The sequence below is a fragment of the Pseudovirgaria hyperparasitica genome (assembly GCF_010093815.1).
Source record: "Pseudovirgaria hyperparasitica strain CBS 121739 unplaced genomic scaffold EJ05scaffold_20, whole genome shotgun sequence".
NCBI classification, from domain to species: Eukaryota; Fungi; Ascomycota; class Dothideomycetes; order Acrospermales; family Acrospermaceae; genus Pseudovirgaria; species Pseudovirgaria hyperparasitica.
In genome coordinates, this window is record NW_022985568.1 from 444,505 (window position 1) to 465,007 (window position 20,503).

General features: G+C 51.9%; 7 protein-coding genes across 7 annotated transcripts; 2 read left to right on the plus strand and 5 right to left on the minus strand.

The window, feature by feature from the left end:
- Nucleotides 1–253: 253 nt before the first annotated feature.
- Nucleotides 254–3,180, plus strand: EJ05DRAFT_445122 (putative C-1-tetrahydrofolate synthase mitochondrial precursor; the record flags this gene model as incomplete). Its single annotated transcript, XM_033742162.1, has 3 exons — nt 254–377; nt 433–3,022; nt 3,072–3,180. 3 exons carry the CDS (start codon nt 254–256, stop codon nt 3,178–3,180), a joined length of 2,823 nt encoding a protein of 940 aa, XP_033595888.1.
- Nucleotides 3,181–3,901: 721 nt separating this feature from the next.
- Nucleotides 3,902–4,301, minus strand: EJ05DRAFT_505077 (uncharacterized protein; the record flags this gene model as incomplete). The annotated part of the gene is made up of 3 exons (XM_033747661.1): nt 3,902–4,036; nt 4,089–4,136; nt 4,188–4,301. 3 exons carry the CDS (start codon nt 4,299–4,301, stop codon nt 3,902–3,904), a joined length of 297 nt encoding a protein of 98 aa, XP_033595889.1.
- A 4,720-nt stretch (nt 4,302–9,021) lies between these two features.
- EJ05DRAFT_490136 (uncharacterized protein) lies at nt 9,022–10,411 on the minus strand (the record flags this gene model as incomplete). The annotated part of the gene is made up of 3 exons (XM_033745850.1): nt 9,022–9,768; nt 9,852–10,155; nt 10,227–10,411. The coding sequence occupies 3 exons, from the start codon at nt 10,409–10,411 to the stop codon at nt 9,022–9,024; spliced, it is 1,236 nt and encodes a 411-aa protein (XP_033595890.1).
- Nucleotides 10,412–11,385: 974 nt separating this feature from the next.
- Nucleotides 11,386–13,072, plus strand: EJ05DRAFT_490137 (flavonoid 3',5'-hydroxylase; the record flags this gene model as incomplete). Its single annotated transcript, XM_033745851.1, has 3 exons — nt 11,386–11,632; nt 11,684–12,879; nt 12,944–13,072. The coding sequence occupies 3 exons, from the start codon at nt 11,386–11,388 to the stop codon at nt 13,070–13,072; spliced, it is 1,572 nt and encodes a 523-aa protein (XP_033595891.1).
- Nucleotides 13,073–13,759: 687 nt separating this feature from the next.
- Nucleotides 13,760–15,439, minus strand: EJ05DRAFT_444880 (cytochrome P450 oxidoreductase; the record flags this gene model as incomplete). The annotated part of the gene is made up of 3 exons (XM_033742145.1): nt 13,760–14,007; nt 14,068–15,000; nt 15,052–15,439. 3 exons carry the CDS (start codon nt 15,437–15,439, stop codon nt 13,760–13,762), a joined length of 1,569 nt encoding a protein of 522 aa, XP_033595892.1.
- An 858-nt stretch (nt 15,440–16,297) lies between these two features.
- Nucleotides 16,298–17,637, minus strand: EJ05DRAFT_215594 (uncharacterized protein). The gene is made up of 2 exons (XM_033739866.1): nt 17,565–17,637; nt 16,298–17,515 (listed from the first exon to the last, which is right to left on the minus strand). Exons 1-2 carry the CDS (start codon nt 17,589–17,591, stop codon nt 16,475–16,477), a joined length of 1,068 nt encoding a protein of 355 aa, XP_033595893.1. The 5' UTR covers nt 17,592–17,637; the 3' UTR covers nt 16,298–16,474.
- Nucleotides 17,638–17,770: 133 nt separating this feature from the next.
- On the minus strand, nt 17,771–19,163 carry EJ05DRAFT_480452 (uncharacterized protein). Its single transcript, XM_033744868.1, has 3 exons — nt 18,555–19,163; nt 18,191–18,504; nt 17,771–18,140 (listed from the first exon to the last, which is right to left on the minus strand). The coding sequence occupies exons 1-3, from the start codon at nt 18,790–18,792 to the stop codon at nt 17,901–17,903; spliced, it is 792 nt and encodes a 263-aa protein (XP_033595894.1). The 5' UTR covers nt 18,793–19,163; the 3' UTR covers nt 17,771–17,900.
- Between the last annotated feature and the right edge of the window lie 1,340 nt (nt 19,164–20,503).

Here is a 20,503-nt window from a genome sequence, read left to right on the forward strand (position 1 = left end):
TCAACCTATTATCATTATGGCGCGGATGCCGATGAGCAGGCTTGCAGCTGGGTTCGGTCGCCGGTCTTGGAGGGGTAGCACCACCTCACATGTCAGGACTTTTCTGTGTCCCGCAAACGCTCGCACAACCTCAATTCCTTCGACTGCCCTCTTCTCTACATCTTCATGGTCGCGCACGTCTGTTGACCGATTCTTCGTGAACCCTCCGCTTCACAATACTCCTCTACGATCTTTTTCGCACGGCTTGCGCACAATGGCTGCAACCAAGATTGATGGCACCGCCATAGCAAAGAGCATTAGAGAGCGCATCGGCGAAGATATCAAGACAAAGCAATCCCAAAACCCCCGCTTCAAGCCTGGCCTGACAATTATACAAGGTACAAGCATGCTGTCCGCCGGCCAACTCGTATCAATGACTAATATTGATTCCAGTGGGCGATCGCTCTGACTCAAGCACCTATGTGCGCATGAAATTGAAGGCTGCTGAGGAGGCAAACATTAAATGCAAGCTTGACAAGTACGACATCACAATCTCCGAGGCAGAGCTTCTTCAGGAAATCGAAAGCCTCAACAACGATCCTAATGTTCACGGCATCCTCGTGCAGTTGCCATTGCCGGACCACATCAACGAACATGCCGTCACTTCCTCAGTACTGGATGAGAAAGATGTAGATGGTTTCGGCGTAACAAACATTGGCGAGCTTGCGAAGAAGGGCGGGCATCCGCTGTTCACACCCTGCACACCCAAGGGAGTGATGGTTCTCCTAAAAGAGGCAGGCGTGGACGTTGCTGGAAAGAATGCTGTCGTACTTGGACGCAGCGACATCGTCGGAAGTCCTGTCAGTTTCCTTTTGAGGAATGCCGATGCTACGGTCACCGTATGCCACTCGAAGACAAAAGACCTGGAAGCAGTAATTGAGCAGGCTGACATTCTTGTGGCTGCTATTGGGAAACCACAATTCGTAAAGGGCTCGTGGTTGAAGCCTGGTGCCGTAGTCATTGATGTCGGTACGAACTACATACCTGACGAGACCAAGAAGTCAGGACAGCGACTTGTTGGAGATGTAGATTTCGATTCTGCAGTCGATGTGGCCTCGCAGATCACCCCAGTTCCTGGTGGTGTTGGTCCCATGACGGTTGCAATGCTTCTCCAAAATGTTGTGGACTCAGCCACTGCTACTTTCGATCGTGAGAAAGCCCGCCATATCAACCCAATCCCGTTAAAACTGCAAACCCCGGTACCATCTGACATCGCTGTCTCTCGAGCACAACGACCCAACTTGGTGTCTCATATCGCTAAGGATCTCGGAATTCTGAACCACGAGCTGGAAGCATACGGCGCGTACAAGGCCAAAGTCGATCTCAGTGTGTTGAAACGGCTGGAACATCGCCGCAATGGCCGTTATATTCTCGTAGCCGGAATTACTCCCACACCACTTGGAGAGGGCAAGTCGACAACAACCATTGGTCTCACTCAAGCGCTGTCAGCCCACTTGAACAGAATTTCGTTCGCGAACGTGAGACAGCCCAGTCAAGGGCCGACGTTTGGCATCAAGGGTGGTGCTGCCGGAGGTGGCTTCAGTCAGGTCATTCCAATGGATGAGTTCAATCTTCATTTGACTGGCGACATACATGCCATCACTGCAGCCAACAATTTGCTAGCGGCGGCGATTGAGACTAGAATGTTCCATGAGAACACTCAAAGCGACAAAGCTCTGTACAGCCGTCTAGTCCCAACAAAGAAGGGAAAGAGAGAGTTCGTCCCAGTCATGTTTCGCAGACTGAAGAAACTTGGCATCGAGAAGACCGATCCGAACGAACTCACAGAAGAAGAGGTCAACAAATTCGCAAGACTAGATATTGACCCGGAAACCATTACCTGGAAGCGCGTTCTTGACGTTAATGATAGGCACCTGCGCTCAATCACCATTGGCCAGGCACCTACGGAGAAAGGCAACACCAGACAGACAAGCTTCGACATATCAGTTGCGAGTGAATGCATGGCCATTCTCGCTCTTAGCAATGATCTAAAGGACATGCGCGAGCGATTAGGCCGCATGGTAGTTGCTAGCTCAAAGAGAGGTGACCCAGTTACCTGTGACGATATTGGCGCTGGCGGAGCGTTGACCGCATTGATGAAGGATGCTATCAAGCCCAACCTCATGCAGACGCTTGAAGGCACCCCAGTATTTGTTCACGCTGGGCCTTTCGCGAACATCAGTATCGGAGCATCATCGTCGATTGCTGATAAAATGGCTCTGAAACTTGCTGGAACTGAGCAAGACGAGGATCATAATGCTCGTACTGGATTCGTCGTGACAGAAGCAGGCTTTGATTTTACCATGGGTGGTGAACGGTTCTTCAACATCAAGTGCCGCTCTTCCGGTCTGGTCCCAGACACTGTTGTTATTGTCGCAACAGTCCGCGCGCTCAAGGTACATGGAGGCGGCCCACCAATCAAACCAGGCGCCCAACTGGCTGAGGTCTACCGCACTGAAAATATCGAGACCTTAAGAGCCGGATGTATCAATCTGAAGAAACATATCTCCAACGCTCGTCAATTTGGGGTTCCAGTCGTCGTTGCTATCAATCGGTTCGAGACTGATACGGATGCCGAATTAGCCGTCATTAAGGAGGAATCTATAGCTGCCGGCGCCGTAGATGCTGTTCCAGCAAACCACTGGGCTGAGGGTGGCGCTGGTGCAGTCGATCTCGCCAAGGCTGTGATCAAATCCAGTGAACTGCCCAAGCCCGATTTCAAGCTCCTCTACGACCTGGACGGCACCGTGCAGGAGCGTATCGAGAAAATCGGCAAGGTCATGTACGGAGCGGCAGCGGTAGAATTCAGCGAATTGGCCCAGAAGAAGGTGGATACGTACGTGAAGCAAGGCCTAGGAAACCTCCCAATCTGCATTGCGAAGACACAATACTCATTGTCGCACGATCCTGACCTGAAAGGCGCCCCAGAAGGGTTCACGATCCCTATTCGGGATGTGAAGATGGCGGCTGGTGCAGGCTATCTGTGAGTTCTTACCTACGAAGTGTTAGATGTGGTACTAATAGATGAATAGATTTGCTCTAGCCGCTGATATTCAGACCATTCCAGGTCTTCCGACAGCACCAGGATATCTCAACATTGATGTCGATACCGAAACCGGAGAGATTGATGGGATGTTCTAAATCCTCTGATTGTAAGCTGAAAGATAACTGTACATCGACAAAGCATTCAACTGCGGCGCATTTTTCGGAACAGGCGATGTAGGAGTATCTTTACTACTTGTTTGACATTATCATAGAGCATACTTGGGCGCAGTCTACTTAACGTGGGCAAAAAAGATACCAATTAGACAAGACAAGTCGTTTCAGAGATTTTGGTTCGAATGATGGATTCTTGGAATTTTACATAGTTCTGTACAAACAGCTTGCTTTGTCGCTTGTGCAACATTAGTCATGTCTCGGGAGCATGAGATGAATTGGATTTCTCCGAAGTTCAGCAGCAGCTTCGCAGGCACGGAAGGTGCGTGCAGGGCAGCTTCGTTTGCCCTCTTCAACGACAATGACCACCCACATCCAACAAAACTCAAGCTTCGGGACATTGACTATCGACAAATTGACCAGGCTTATCGAAGTTCATGTCAGCCACGTATAATATAATGATTTGGAAACACATTTCCACATGTCCGTTCGCTAAACTCCAGTAGGAAATTCGTATGGCGTGAGGAGCTGTCAACCTGACGAAGACAGGTCCACCGTAAGAAGGTGACGACAGGCTTAGAAAACGGGCGACGATATGTATGTCACCCCCAGTAAATGCAATCTGGTATAAGACTCGCCGAAAACGCCCGGGCTATTGAACGCTGCAGAAAGAGCGAGGTCGCTACGACATCGCGAAACAAAGAGGCTACGATGTCCTTCGGAGCTTGTGGGACACCGGAACGGGTTGATTGACGAAGTAGCCAGTCGGAACAGCACCAGCTCGGTTCGCTAATCTTTCTTCGTATTCCCGAGACGCATTCTTGATGTCCTGAATCTGGGCCTGTGGAATCATGAGCGTCATGAGTAAGGCCTAGGATCTAAACGGTCTTTACCTGTGTCAAGGGAGGTCCAGAAGTGCAAACGAGAAAGCCATCTCTCCCCTTCCGAACAGTCAGTCGGAGTGCCCGACGCCGGCAATGCTCTCAACTCACCTGATATTGGTACGGACGGACGATGGCATCAGAACCACAGTAGTACCGGATTTCGCCTTGGATGACTGCCCTGGAGATGCCGTAGCCGGGGACGAAGTAACTCTGCTGGGCCATTGCGGTATTTAAGAGACGAAATTGCGTAAATTCAGGTCGTGTACTGACACAGGATCAAAGTTTGAGATCCTCAAGAGACGATCCTTGAGGAAGATGTGGTAGGGAGCGAGCCGCTTCAATATCGCAATCGGTATCGATCTGAAGGGAGTGAAGAGCCAGGCTTCGGAATCAGTCTTATACAGCAGCACTGGAAGTGCTGCAATGGACCAACGAGGTTCATCCCTTCATCCAAACCGCTCCACGCTCAGGTATCAATGCCGAAGGATGGGTCCACTGCCAACCCAGCAGGGCGACGAAATGAGGCGCACGTCGGGCTGCTGCAGGTCATTAGGCGATGGGCCTGAGCGCATTGGGCGGCGATTGGGCTACAGTGCACACTCACTCCCCACTGCACCACAACAAACCCCTAAAGGCCCAGCCTGCAGCATCCAGTCTCCAGTGTAGTGTCCAGCCTCCAGCCTAGCAGTGTGTAGTAGTAGGAGGAGGAGTAGTCGGAGTAGTAGTAGTACCTCGCGCCCTGCCATTTGCAAAACACCAGTCGGAAACAAGTCTCAGTAGTCCGGACGCCACCTGATTCGAGCATGATGTCTCTGCTACTCCCTCCTCGTCTCTCGTGTTCGTCATGTTTGGCATGGTCGGCCTGCGTGACATTCGGAACCTTCCTGGTCCTCTCCCGTTGCCAACTCACTCCTGCAGCATTCACAAAGAGGCCGGTCGACACTATATTTCGCCACCATATCTCATCTTGCTATCATGAGATCACTGCTTCCGTCCATCGCTCTCACGCTTTGTCTCCGCGACACTGCTATGGCTGCATCTTTGCGTCCTGGCCCATCTCGCTCGAAAAAGAGGTGCGCGCGCTACCTGTCAAGACAGAAGGGGCGCTCTCGTCGCCGATCATTGTCGTCTCGGAGCAGCCGAGGGAGCGTTGGGCGATCATTGCTCTGACTACGCGACACCACTACACACTACACTACATCACCGCGCATCATCAACAAGGAATGCCTCACTACTCACAACATCGCGCCCGCGACTGCGACTGCTCTAACATCATGGCCCAGCTCAGCACTCGAATCGGTCCTCACGCTCGAAACTTCTTGAGTTTTCTTGGCTCAAGCATGTACCTTTCCACTACCTGCCTGACAAGGTCGTCCACGATAACTTGGCCAATTCGAGGAGCATAGGGCATCAGTGCAGGCGCTGTACTTGTACCACAATCACAGTCCTATGCCGCGAGCTAAGGCCTCTCGGTCCTTATTTTAACGCTGACCACGAAACGCTATTGGCCGAGTACTGCTCAGAGATGGCAACACGGACCTTAGATTCTCGGCTACGTCATGCCATCCCAAACTTTACTCCTTCATAGGACTTCCAGACTCCGTATATAAACTCTGGCTTTGCCCGGGAACCAGGTTGTTGAAATGTCTTTAGCCACACGTCCCTCTCACCACGTATGAGGGATCAACACTCGCTTGTCAGGCATGTTACCAATCACACTTCCTCATATCGGCCATGAGGTCCGCTGAAGCAATGCACATCTACGAGCCTTCCCAGTCATCTTTGCGACACAACAAACTGTCTCCGCAAAGTATGTTGATCGCTCAAAACATCACTCAGATCACAGGTGGGAATTTCATCTAGTGAGCGGACCGGAACACTCGCCTGTCTTTGACCATGTGGCGTCTGGGCTTCGAGCGGACTCGCAAATTCTAGCCTGGGGTCAGCCGATCCTATGTTCCGTATATGAACGACTCGTTGCTGTTGTGTGATTGTCTCAGACGTGGCAGACTAGCCCGAGAGGTGACGACCTTCGACCATCTCACGATCTCGAAGACTAGCACAATCTCACGAAGATCTCATTGCCTTCCGAGGTAGTGTAGTGATACTTGCTTCGTTCCTTTTGGTGCAATTGAGGAGTATCATGGCTCTATTCTAGCGGTCAAGCTGATTGAGATGTGCGTTGTTAATTGCGGCAAGTACGTGCCACGGTGTCGGGGGGTTTGAACATGGGTTCAAAGACAGCATATCCCTGGGTAACTCGACTCGTGCTCTCAGCTCTGCCCAAAGCGCGGACCTTGCCCACTGACCGCTGCCCAAGCCTGGGGCAAGGGCCACGCGCGTAACGGAATGTCTAACCTTGAGATACTATGGCCTTGTCGTGTAAGCACCGTGATCCTAAAGGCCATAAGACTTACATCGAACGCCTACTTCTCTCTAATTCCATAGATCTGATGCGACCACCCAGTCTCACCGACGATTTGACGCAACATCCCTCTCAGGAAACCCTTGTCAATGGAATAATGCCGAGCTCCACCCTGAAGATGCTGCTCCAGATCTCATGCAAGCGATCGCTACCGGACAGGGACAACAAACATGATACATCCCTGAGCTTCATTGTTGGGCTTGGCCTTACAAGGCAGCCTTCCTGTTCTAACGTGGGATGACGGCAATATGCGACTGCTCCCTTCCAAATCACTCAGTGACTTGCCTTATTTCGTTTTGATGATTGTCATATCCAGGTTGCCAGCAGAACAAGCACGTACCCGATCTACATCTGAGAATTGTTGTTGATCTCTGCAAATCTCGAACGGTAAGCTGTGTGTGTTGGCATCTCTAACAAACGACATCTACGGGGGCAACTCTTCCCACGTATCCCTCTCAGGAGATGCAGAAGCCAAGTGTGAGTACCATGGACCCGAATACTTGATCATCGAACGTCGTCATGCATCGGGTGTTGGGTCACAAACCCAGCTCCAGTCCCAAGATATGCTATCGTCGTGTGAAAGGTTTAATCAATCTACTTAGAACCCGAATCTCGACTATCGTGATATTGATGAACGTAGACGATAGCGACACAGTTCATTAGGGACTACGACCGCATAACAATACGTACCCACATCCACTATGGCGGAGAATTTCGACCCCTTTGATCTGGGCTTCCTTGTCTTACCCGTAACACTTGGGTAGCAACTTTCCGGATTGAGAAAAATAGTCTCAACTTTGAATTCATAAGCGTCCAGGTGCGTCCAACATCAGGCTTCATCAGCTACAGATACTCTTATGGGTCAATATGAAATCCCTTCAGGGTCTGTCCCAGTCGATCACAGACACTCGATAATGTTCGGGCTTTCCGAAAGTGGCGCAAGAGTACGCGGATTCTTCTTGACACGAATATCTCCTATGATGACATGCGAAGGATCGTTGGGTGATTCATGCCTAATTGACCAAGCCATCCAACAGGAATGCAGAACCTGGCCTTGATCTGACCGCCTGAAGGCATCCATCTTATCGGCATCCTACCTACACGATTATCGCATTTCGGGGTTTACAAGTACTGAATTAGGTACATGCCGACATACGATGCTCATCGAACGACATAAACAAAGCCATAAGAACCGGACGTGCCACCCTTGCATCGAGCCTCACTTCAACAGACATGGAAGCTGTGTAGCAGCAATACTCCAGTTATATCATACGCCGAGAATTATGCCCATCATGAGCTGCGTTAAAGGAGTTTTCGTCTATCACAGCACATCCTCTTTCGATCGAAGACGAGACTGCTTACGGAAAGTGCAAAAGCCGCTCACCGATATTGTGGCAGCAAGACATCTGCCTGACAAGCATGTAGCAATGACCCACCCGATGCTACAGCATCGATATACTGAAGTCAGGTAGGATCAAAGGCCCTGTACACAATGAGCACGGTGCCTCATCCACAATCGCGGCGACACTCTATCAACCATTCCTACCTCCCACAATCATTGGCCGCCCTGCAAATAATCCACTCCATCATCTACCAAATACACTCATACAAACCACCAAGACACAAATCCCACTCTTCCTTGATCTCCATTCCAAACTCCACATATCATACATATGACACCCCACTCCAAAGTCGCCCTGCATAGCCTTCTTGACACCCCGCCGATCGCCATACCAGCAGCAGATATAGCACCTCATAAACAGCATTCTAGACCTGCGAAGAAGAACCCGTAACTTGACAATAAATAAAATAAGGGTCTTGACTTGCCGATCTGCAGATCCGTCGTTATCGCTCCCTTTAAATGTAGCTGTCATGGCTCGGTTCGTCCTGGTTGCCGGCTAGCCACGCCTCACTTGTAGAGATCGGCGGTCTTTGTGGGATGGGTTTCGGATGATCATTTTCTCTCGGCGGGCGATGGAGGAGCGTCACGAGGTAGGTGGTTTCTAATGGATGAGGGGCTGAGATGGGTTGTTCATTTATGGTTGCCTTTGTTAGGGCAATTGGTTGTCTAGCAGGCAGGGCTCGTGGAAGCGAATAAGGGTTGGACGATGTGTCAACAATTGGCGAAAAATCAGGATTTTTGGTGGAGGTCTGGATTGGATGGGATGATGAGGGAAGTAATGGTGGGTTTGCGCTTGTGGTCGTTCTGTTTTTGACTTGTTGTGTGGTGTTGAGAGCTGGACTTGAGTCGTGGAGGTCTCGTCGAACCCGACCAAAGAACACCACAAGTGTCTCCCTTTCCAACACCGACTATTCGGCGCCTCGAAATGGTTTGAACTGTGTATTCTGCTCCGTCCTACGAGAGACATTACTGTCTGGATCGGAAATGCAGCTTACACGATACGCGATTATTTTGAGCAGAAACTTGCCCGGCGCACTGCATTATCCTATCTTCTGAACACCTCCGCCTGATACAGCATTGCAAACAGACCTACCTCTCCAATGCATCGCTAAAAACTACAGATCTTTCTGTCCCGGAATCACCCGCCTACACCACGAGCACCAACTCCTCCGCTCGCCAGCCTTCTCTCTCGCAAGCGGGGCTCTCTGCCCATCCCGCTCATCCTCAAATTCCTTGACCACCGCCCCAATTCGCTCCATAGTCTTCGTCTTCATCCGCATCCCGCCTCCGACATTCTCAATCTCCTGCACAGTCCAGCTGCCGCCTCGCCACGAACGGCCTGTTCCGTCTCGCTCAACCTGAACGTTTTGTGCGAGTTGCGCGGCCAGCTCGGCGTCGGACGCGTCGCGCTCCTTTTCCAGCGTTCGCGCGGCGAGGCATGTTGACTCGCGCCCACATGCGACGCCCTGGTCGCCTTCGCCAACGCCCGTGCCGAGTCCCCCGAGATACTCGCTGTAGCGCGTGCGCCAGGTCCAGCCGCGATAGTATGTCGTGTCGTCTGAGCGCAGGCTGAGACCACAGGGCTGACAGAGCCAGAGGGCGTCGGCGCAGGAGCATGGCGTGCGCGCGAATGCTTCTACCGTGAAGGCTGGTGGTGTTTCGACGTTTGAGGACACCGGTGTGAGGGCCGGGAGGGGCTCGGGGGACGGAGTGCTGCGTTGCGAGGGCGTGCCGTGCGGGCTGGGAAGGGCTGGTAGTCTGTTCTGGAAGTGTAGGGCGAGAGGGGCTTTGGTGCATGGTGTACAGAGGCGGCGGTGACGACCGTGCATGGCGTTTGTGGGAGGAGGCTTGATGGTGCAGTTCTGTAGGGTAGTATCATCGTCAGCTTGTTGTTCCCCTGCCCAGATTGAACTGTCCCCATCAGCATGATCGTGGGCGTACGTACCCTGCAGACGATCTTGCCGCAGCGTCGACAGTCTCCGACCATGTCTCGCGCACATTGTCCGATCTTCCCGCTCGTGATACGGTGGCTGTACGACCCCAGACTCTGGCCTACCCAGGCACTATGCGATTCGCGAAAGCGATCGGCGAGAGACGCATTGACGGGCTGGTCTTCATTCGCGCAGCGAAGCGTCTGCGTGACCAACTGCCGTCGGTACTGCAGCAGATTGGCCCTGAACTGGCGACAGGTACGGGAGAGATCGTGGAGGGTGTTCAGGTCGATCTGACTTGCGAGCTGCGAGACAATTCTTTTGGATATATGCTATTGTCAGTTTCTGAAATACGACGCGCGAGGCGAAGGCAAAGTCGTAAGGCTCACGGATAGCAGCTCAGCGCGGCTGAGAAGCCATTTATGTTTGGGTTCGGTCGCGCATCGTCTTCTTCTTCTTTTTCAAGGTTGATCTCCTGAAGCGTGCCGCCACGCCGGTGTTCCCCGGGGTGAGGAGGAGGCTCGAGGAGGGAGGGGGTAGAGGGAGCCTCGTCGAGGTCAACTAACACCACCATGGTGCCGGAGCAGAGAAAGAGGACAACGTCTCATCGAAATGGATGTCGAAGTAGAGATCGATGGAGGATGTGGTAGTGGCGGCGCGTTAATACTAGGCAGAGGGGTTGATCGGATTTTGGTTACTGGGCTAAACTCGGATCTGATAAGATTCTCGGCCCCGATCCTCAATCTAACTTGTTATGGCATAACTAGGCTGACCATAACAATAGATGCTCTTTCACATAGACGTAGACCACAATCAATCTCAACGTTTCGCCAGCCCATCTCAATTTTTGAAGCATATAACTGAAGGCATGGCTCTTCTCTTGAAACCCCCACCCTCCACGACCTGTCATACTGTCTGCAATGCGCTTACTAACCAGGATTATAGCGGCGGGGTAGAGCTTGGCATCTCTGGGAGCCCTTCGAGGTCGCCAATATGTCTCAATACATTGCATCTAGCAGTCGAGCGAATAATCGGCAAAAGAGTGGGTGAAACCATCACAGTACTGTAGGCCGTCACCATGCAACAATCCATGAGGCTCAAAAGCATACGATGCATCGTGGAACCCGTTGCTCGTTCCAGGAATTGGAAAATGCACTCTATCAAACAAGTATTGGCCAGAGGGAGTGACATATATCACACCCCCCAGTGCTTGGAAAGGCGCTGCTCAAGTGATACGGTAACAAGGGCCCTGGCAATCTACGCCACAACAAGTGTCTCCGCCGGCGCAGTAAACATGCTTATGAATTCGGTCCGGGCAGGTAAGGATAGCTGGAGTCCACCAAATTGTCTTCTAACACACCATCACTGGATGCTGGACCCAATCATGGCCTTGCTGTTGAGGACTACATTTTGCAGCAAACATGCCAGTTCGTCAACGCGTTTGCCGCCTAGCGTTCTTACATGTATACGAGAGGGATGGATGTGCTTATATATACCTATATCAAGGGCGTGCTGCGCACCTAGGAGTAATTTCTGTTCAGATACAACATGGCTCTCATTCAGCAGCTTTCCGCAAGCAATGCGTGGCAAGTCCTAACACTCCAAAATGTGCTCCTTGTGTTGTTCCTGCTGTTACTCCTTTCAGTCGCCTATCAGGTCGTATACAATCGCTTCTTCCACCCCCTTTCCAAGTTCCCCGGGCCGTACTGGGCCAGTGTGACAAGACTCTATACTGTCTATCATAGTATCGTCGGTGATGCCCACCTGAACGAGTATGAAGCGGTCAAGAAATATGGTATAGACTCGCCATCCATAGCGAAAGTAAAATAAACGTTGACAGTCATAGGTCCGGTGGTCCGCATGTCGCCATCACTCCTGCTCATCCGTGACGCTACTATGCTCCCCGAGGTGTACCACCGATACGCAAACAGATCGCCATTTTACCTGAAGAACATGCTTGGAAAGGGGGAGTCGATCCTGACGACGCGCGATTGGCGCCAACACGCTCAACTACGCAGAGTCGCTGGCGGGGCCTATGCCTTCTCAAACATCAAAAAGATGGAGCCCATCTTCGACGCCAACATCTCACGCTGGACGAAGAAAATGCACACTGACTTTGCCGTCACCGGGCGCGAATTTGACTTCGCCCCCTGGGCAGCATACATGACCAACGATGTCCTCTCCGACGTCGGCTTCGGCGGCTCCTTCGGCTTCGTGTCCCAGGGCAAAGACATCGAGAACCTGATCACCGACTTCCGCGCCGGCCTCACCCCCTTCGGAATCATGTCCAGCCTCTACCCGCTAACCAACTGGCTCCGCAGCACCCGGATCGGCGAACGCTTCCTAATCGCCTCCCCAAACGACAGCGGCGGCTGGGGCAGAGTGATGCACTTCCGCGACCAGCTCATCGCCGCCCGCAGACGCGACATGGCAGCCTCCAAACCCCGCGCCCAAACCGACCTCCTCCAAATCTTCCTCGACGCCCGCGACGACGCCGGCAACCCGCTCGCCGAGGAGCAAATCAAGGCAGACCTCCTGCTCATCCTCCTCGCCGGCGCCGACACCACCGGCACAGCAATCTGCTCCATCCTCGACTTCCTCACCTCCTCCCCCGCCATCTACGCCAAACTCGTCGCCGAAATCGCACAGGCGGAGCAGCTCCACGCCGGCTTCGCAGCTGAAGTCCCCTCCTTCGACGAAGTCACCACCAAATGCCCCTATTTCGTCGCCTGCGTGAAGGAGAGTCTGCGGCTGCGGCCCTCGGCGCCATCGATCTTCCCGCGCGTCACACGCGAGGGCGGGCTCATGGTCGGCGACATACATATCCCCGCGGGCACGGAAGTGAGTTGCCAAGCATGGATCTCGAACCGGGACCCGGAGGTGTACGGCGCGGACGCAGATACGTATAAGCCGGAGCGGTGGCTGGAGGGGGAGGAGAAGACGCGGGTGTACGAGAGGTATCTGCAGACGTTTGGGTACAATACCAGGAGTTGTCTGGGCAAGGATATCGCGCTGATGGAGCTGTATAAGGGGCTTTTGCAGGTACGTCAGTCGGGTGGCAGAGCGGGTGTGTTGCTGTCATGTGTGGATACTAATGGTGTCCTAGTTCTTCCGGATGTTTGACGTTGAGAAGATCAGGTCTCATGGCCCGCCGGAGTTTCGGAATATGGGGGGTGTTATGGTGTGGAGCAATATATGGCTCAAGATTTCCCCGCGACACACTGTGCAGCTTTAGATGAGTTATATTGAGTGGGCCAATTTACGAGACTTCGATGGGCATGAGCATAAAGCAATGCAGGTACGGATTCGTAAGGTAGTGTGTGTGTGCACAGATTTGGAGTCTGCCCGAGTGCCGTTCCGGCGCGAAGTATATGAGAATACATATATCCGAGGCCCCACTAACCCCGGGAGTGATACAACACTTCTTACTCATCCTTCCAGGCTTCATATCCAAAGAACATGCAGGTGTCTAGATAACCATAGAAATCTTTTAAGGTCTACCTACTCTCGTCTGCTTGATAGCAGTTGTAAATTATGTATCAGCACTAACCCTCGGCCGTGACCTCCCAATCCTGTTCAACCCAGCCTTAGTAGCCAAATATATTCAAAATTCTGCCACCATCAAGCACATTCGGCCATACCAACCAGAAAGCAAGCGGTCCCGTTCGCTCCCGCATATTTAAGCTGGTTAGGGGTGGATTAGTAGTTAGGTGGGTGACCACTAGCGAATCCCCACTGCTGAATGTTTTGTATTTTTCATCTCATGAGGAAGTCTGGCCGGGATGGACCTTTTTTTTTTCTGTCGAATTGTGCGACGTCGAATACAAAACAAGAACGAGGAATGATGCTCAAGTATGCCACGTATCAAAAGTTTTTTTTTTTTAGGTTTCTTTCGTAAATGCTCGTCTACATACATAAATCGTTACCTGCTCTCCTGGTACCAAGCCTCAATTAGCTTCGCCCGCTCGGGACTACGAACCTCGATGTCAAGCTCGAAAGGAAGCGGTCCGCCAATCAGATTAGGCGTGAACTTGTAGTCGTGAGGCCACTGTGGCTCGCCTTTGGCATTCGTTGTCGGCTTCAGCTCGAAAGAGCCGACAATCGAGCCACACGCGACGAGTAACTCCGCTTCGGTGAGCTCGATGCCCATACAGACGCGACGGCCCATGCCTTTGACAAATTAGTTCTACTGCAAAAGAGAAGTATATCACTAAGTTTTGAAGCACTTACCGAAACCATGATAGCCCTTGAACCGCGGATACTCGGTGAGCGGCTCTCGATACGTCGGGAAATCGCTCTGCAGCCAGCGCTCGGGACGGTATGAGTCGGGGTCAGGATAGATGTTTGCGTCGCGCGCCATGGCCAGGTCGACTGCGTGGACGACGGCGCCTTTGGGAATGTAATACCCGTTCCACTCGTCGTCTTCCTCGACGAGGCGAGGGACGCCTAGTGCGACTGGGGGCCGCCAGCGGAAACACTCCTTGATGGCTGCGCGCAGGACAGGAAGGTTGGGTGAGTCTTTCATGGCTACTGGGCGGTCGCCGATTACGGCGTCGTATTCCTCGCGTACTCTTGTTTGCCATTCGGGGTGGAGGACCATGGCTAGGAAGAAGCAGTATAGTGGGCCTCCGATGGTGAAGATGGCGACTGTGACGAGCATGCCGACGGCATATATGGCCTCTTCTTCGTCTTCGAAGTCGAAGGGATGGGCATTTGATGCTCCTTTCTGCTCAATGTAGTTGCGAGCATAACTCATTGGTAACGTCCCATTCGACATATCGGAACGGGCTTGGGCCATGAGATGTTTGAAGAGTTCTGCTTCTTTCTCCCTGCGCTCTCTCACCCGCCTGATGGACGGATTAAGCCATTCGGGAAGGTGACCGAGAAATGGAAGCAGATTCGTGATCGGACCAGAAGGGGAGATCTGCCCAATGAATGTGATGGCATTCTCACTGAGCGCAGCAGACGGCTCGGGTCTGCCGTAGCCAAGTCTAGCACTGATACGGCCACAGAAGTCGTGCAAATGCGTGAAATGATCCTTGGGACTCGTCAATAGCCGTCGGAGGAATAGCCTGATTTCTAAGTCGATATAGCCTTGATACTGCTGTTGCAGACTGGCCATAAGTGATGTGTTCGCGAAATGACGTTGCCTTCGCCAGTGATCTAGTCTTCTTCGTTAGGAGACTCCCTCGGGCAACTGTTGTTGATACGCACCATCAGCAGCCAAAAGAGGAAGATATAGTCCTTGTGAGTCACTCCCTGGTATTGCCGGTACCATGGGCCGTGAAGAGTATTTCTTTGCCCTCCGGCATAGCAGTTCGAATGCAATGTCCTGGTCGCCAATCCATATGTGCATCTCACCACATATCGTAAGCCTGAAGATACCATTATACTGGTCGCAAAATCTCCTCATGGAAATCTCCGGACAAGTCGGGTCGACATCGTGGACTCTGCCAATGTAAGGGATTGTGCTCGTCGGGCCAGGTATCAATTTGAGGCCCGGTGGGGGCGCATCGTGGAAGTAGAAGTATCTGACCAAGGCAAAGACGGCGTAAAGGGCAAAAGGAAATATTGCAATGATCCAGCTTGACGTCGGAGCCATCAGACCAAGGACCCTGAAGGACAAGAGGCATGATGCGAAAATAAAAATGCCGGCAAGACCGTTTAGCCGCGCTTTGCCTACATTATGTGTAACCATATCGACAATTCGGAGCTGATCAGAACATGGAAAAAGAAAACCGTCAAAGAGAATTTCGAAACCGGATGTGCTCGGTGACAGGACTGAGATGCTCCAGTAGGCGAACAGGTCCACGTATAATCGTAGTGATTGCTCGAATCCTAAATATGGTTCAACATCGGAGCTCCACTACTTGATTTGTGTTGTGGATGTCAAGCGAGTCTTAACTATTGAATGATGCGCTGGCCCCCATCTAAAAGACCTTCCAGGTGTCAGAATTGTCTAGGTCGCTCGCTTACTATGAGGCGCAGGCAGTTGCTACTACGATATACGCGACAATACATCAGAGCATTGGCATCATATGCACAAAATGAATCGCGCAAGTGGATGCCTTACCCGCGCGAACGTCATGCCTATCCGTGGTTGGCATATTCAGGAGATCCAGTCGGAGAATTCTCAGGCATCGTGTCACAAGAGGTTGCTCTGCAAACTATCGGCGTATTTGGAATTCTGGACCATAACCAGGCACGCAGCGCCGCGGGCGTCATTAAAGTTGTGACATTAGGCGCCCATGAGAATGATCGATATCAAGATGGAGATGAATGAGCATAAGCTGGTGTCAGAAATTGCGACATGCGACGTCGTAGTCCAGCCAACGAATGGGAGTGCAGATCCGGATTGACATCAGGCCCGGGCCTGAAATCCTTACCGGGACCAGGAACATAGCATAGACAGAGAAATCCGCCGCGCACGGAAGCTCGACAAGTTTCGCAGATACGACCATCCATGGCGTGCAATCGTACCTTTTCCGTCGTAAAATTGTGCCATCACCTGGTCCTTGTCGTGATGAGATATGCAATATAGCCATCCTGTGGAAAGGGCTTTTGGTCCACCAATAAGCATTGCGTAGCATGGCTATTTCTTTGTGCCGAAGCGAAGAAAAAAGTAAAGATCGATACTCTACGCCAGACTCCATTCGACTGCCACAAGCCAATCTTCATTATCAATACGCACCTCCCAGAAGGGTGGAGAAATTACGATTGCTGTATCGCTCCTCAGGTCTACATCGTGACGATTCGAAGTCTTTACTGCAAATAGGATCTTCCGACGACTTCGATTTCCATGCAGGTCCCGTAGGTCGCCTTGCGCTAGAAACCACGACCCGGCGGCCAATCCTATATCTTTAGAGCCGTCTTCAGGCACAAAGTTTGAAGCATGGAAGATAGCTTTCGGATGGCATATGGGCTGGCCTGGGACATGCGTACGGTTATCCACCAGTGACTCTGATGCAAAGGAGGCTACATCCACAACCCAACTACGTAACGTGTCCGCCATACCACCGGGGATAAATTTCTGGCCTTTACGATGGGGTGAAAATGCATCAGGTAGCGGATGAGATGGTACAGTAGCATCTGCGGATGTAGCTACTGGTAAAAGGAAGGCCGGCCGAGGTCTGTCGCGGGTTGGAGTCGCAGCTGCAAGAGCATCATCCAAAGACGTGTCTTGATCTGAGAACAAGGGCGGCTTTACATGTAGGAAGCGCTTGGATCGATAAGACATTGGACCATTTGGTGAAATGGGACCGTTTGCATTTCCGGAATCTGAAAGTCGCCGCCGCTTCAGCTGTTTAGGAGAATCTTGTCCTTTCGGAGACTCATCGATGTCAAGGCATCCTGAAGGCTCGCCATAATGGCTTTGTTCAATGGTAGCACTGGTTAGAATGCCCTCGTCCCCAAAGCGGTCAGAGTCATCATCTTCGAGATGCTCAGGCGACCGCTGTGAAGAGTCTTCTATCGTCTCTCTCCGGTCTAATACTTGCTTCAGGGAACTACCGCGAGGCAGATCACCTGTCCTCGGTGCAGTGGACAATGGCAGGCTCTGACTAGTACCCCTCGTATTGAGACTGAATCTAGGACTGCGCGCAAATTGACCGGCTGGTAAAAATCTATCTTCCTGTTGACGGCCATCGCGTCCGGGGGCAAAACGACGAGGTGAAGGAGTCTGTCAAAATATCAGCTTCACGTTTGGCGTTCCATCGCGCAGGCCTAACTATAGGGTGCTGCTGCTGCTCCGGCATCACGTGTGGACCAATCCTGACATTAGATTATTTAAGAATTCGAATTGATAAATTCTGATGCTATGATGGAGCGGGTAAGATTTGAAGGCAGGGTAGGTCGAAGTAATGACCCGCGCGGGCGTATAGGAGATACTAGTAGCCGCGAATATTCAATCACGCTAAACCAGACCAAAGTGAAGTTATGTTAAACATTATAGAATTACTATTCGACAGCTTCGTGGTATCAATTTTTTGTCAACATACGCCATTCCTCGAGATGCCCTTGTCGAAACATATACCTCATACTACAGCGACCATGTCAACGACATCCTATAGCAAAGCAAGACCAATAGCTCCCACAGCAATTGCTGCGACACCCTCAATGGCACCCTTTGTATTGGCCGCGTTGGTGGACGAGGGAGCAGGTTCGTTGCCAGTGGTTCGGGCACCGCCAGCACCTCCGGTCTGTCTGGAAGAGGTAGGACGTCCAGTGTTCAAGCTGACGCCGGACTGGCCGCTAACGACGCGCGAAGTGGCTTGGGGATTATCAGCCGGCGAGGTGTTCACTCCCTGATAAACAATGAGTATGAGACAAGCAACAGATCAACCAGGCTACTTACGGCGCTACCACAGCAGTCGGAACCCCCTGTGCATGAAGTACCGTCGTTGCAGCAGACTTCACCATCGGCGGGAGCGTAGCACAGGATTTGGAAGCTCGTGTCGGCGCCAGGGCAGTAGGCGTAGGATGGGTCACCCTTTTGGCAGCATTCCTCGTTGGTATCGCTCTCGTCGCAGGTCCAGTCGGAGGATTGCGACGGAGGCGAAGATACGGTGCTGGATGGAGACGACTCCGAAGTAGGGGTAGGTGACGAGACGTCGGTCTCTGGTGAGCCGAGACCACCGTCGCAACAGCTTGCGTCTCCCACGCAGAAGGCTGAAAGCTTGTTAGATGGTCCTGGAATGGTGATACAAGTGAATACTTACTTCCGTCAGAGCAACATTGCTCGCCAGCATCGGGGTTGTAGCAGTAGTACGTCTGGCATGGGATGTTGCCCTCGCCGAAGCAATCAGCGCAAGTAGTGCCGTTATCACAGAAATCGGTCTGTCTGGAGAACAGCGCAGCAGCCCGACGGACCTCTGGGTGGATGAGAGTCTTCTTCTTGTTGGCCGCTACAAGACCTGCGGAAAGGAGAGCAAACTCGAGAACGTATGCGACCTTCATGATGAATGATGTAAAACCACGCGACGTGGATTATAGAGTCAATAATATACTTGAAAGAAAATAAAGCTTAGCCGTCTTGTTACAAGGAATGGAGAGAGGAATTAACAGAAAAGCTCCCCGCAGCCACACGGCGCATCTCGACTTTTTATTCTTACAGCCCCGTCGGCATACATCCTTTCAATTTCATAGCGCATCAGAACTTGTACAGAAAAGGATCGCTTCTTTTGCACCGAACCATGCCAGCTGAAAACGCGGCTTGAGCCATTGACGAATCGTGGCCATCGACAGCGGATATGCATGGTCCTGGGAATAATGCTAGCATTGTGGCTTCACAAACACGAGAAAAAGTCTTGGCTGTTGGGCTGAGGCGCTGCTCACCATTCCTAGAAAAGTAGATTTTGGAGATGCGGCTTGGGAACACACAGGTCGATTGGAAGGCGAGATGGCACGAAGCCATATCGGGTTAGCGAGGGAGACTGTTTGTTGTTATACAGACCTGCACTTCCAGACCCCACAGATGATGGCTAGCCCCTGAACCACACTCTGACGGTGAAGAGGGTTGTTCTTCCACTAATCAGCCTTGCCAAGATCTGCATCGAAGTCCGGTAGTATCAATCAGGCAAAGCAGCAATCTCGAATACGAGAGACTTGAGCACAGCACATGACACTGGACATACCTTGCAGCAAACACCTCTAGGTATACCGACTCGAATCACACACCTGAGCTATACTAATTTCAATAACCAAACCGTTGATCACGAGTCATCAGACAAACATTACACCAGACACAAACTCTTTTAACTTTGCGGAAAGAAAAGAAGAGAAGCAGAAAAAAGAATGAAGCTAAAAGTTCCCACCTCCGTCAAGCCACCTCCTCGTGAAAATAAGATTGATAGACAGCTTGGCAAAAGCTGGAACCAGCCCGATCCTGCACCGGTAAGTGACCCCAAGCGAGCCGGGCAGTCAAAAGTATACAAAACCTGCGCTACTACCACACAAGTGCCACCACAGGCGGAGCCCACGTTACACCTGAGCCCTCCAAGGCAGACTCGTGTTGGCAAACCACAAATGTTACAGGAGGGGCTGAAAGGCTGAGAAGCAATCGTGCTCGGTCCAAAAACACCATCTATCGTTGACTCCTTGGGCCAGCGAATGCGTTGCAATATTACTCTGCTAGCATTTCCGGTCTTATCCACACGTGGCGCGCCACACCAGGCAGCAGTCTATATATACGAGAAAGGGAGGCTTGCAGCATTGGCGGCCTCGCCGGCCTGACGGTTGTTCAGTCGACGAAACGGAATCTATCTGCATAAATTAGCCGGAGACCTTTGATTTCGCTTCGACAGTTCAGGATACGGCCTGGAACAGCTGTTCCCTCGTGATATTGGTCACAGGTGCAGGCAGGCATAGGAGGAGAGGGGGCGGAAATGCTTCCGAGGCCCGCGATCGGTCCAAGAATAGCATCTTGGCAGTACATACTGTACATACAGTAATTAGCCCTTCACACAACTCCACGCACAACTTCATAACGAAGAATCCGTAGAGAGAAACGTCCAGGTAGATAGTAAAGAAGAAGACCCATCCCACAGCCATCTCGCCTGCTGGCTTGGTGGAAAACGTCCATGCAGTGTACAAGCGGTCGGGTATACGGGAACATTCTCCTTGCTTTCATGATCGTGGTGCAGAACGTTTGTTCAGATCCGGGACATCG

Excerpts from the sequence above, each read along its gene's own strand:
- EJ05DRAFT_215594 (XM_033739866.1), bottom strand. The coding sequence starts at position 17,591 with ATGCCGGAGCAGCAGCAGCACCCTATA. Across the intron at positions 17,516-17,564 it reads AGCAGCAGCAGCACCCTATA|ACTCCTTCACCTCGTCGTTT; the intron begins GTTAGGCCTGCG and ends ATATTTTGACAG.
- EJ05DRAFT_480452 (XM_033744868.1), bottom strand. The coding sequence starts at position 18,792 with ATGAAGGTCGCATACGTTCTCGAGTTTGCTCTCCTTTCCGCAGGTCTT. Across the intron at positions 18,505-18,554 it reads GCAATGTTGCTCTGACGGAA|CCTTCTGCGTGGGAGACGCA; the intron begins GTAAGTATTCAC and ends ACAAGCTTTCAG. Across the intron at positions 18,141-18,190 it reads CCGACTGCTGTGGTAGCGCC|GGAGTGAACACCTCGCCGGC; the intron begins GTAAGTAGCCTG and ends ATTGTTTATCAG.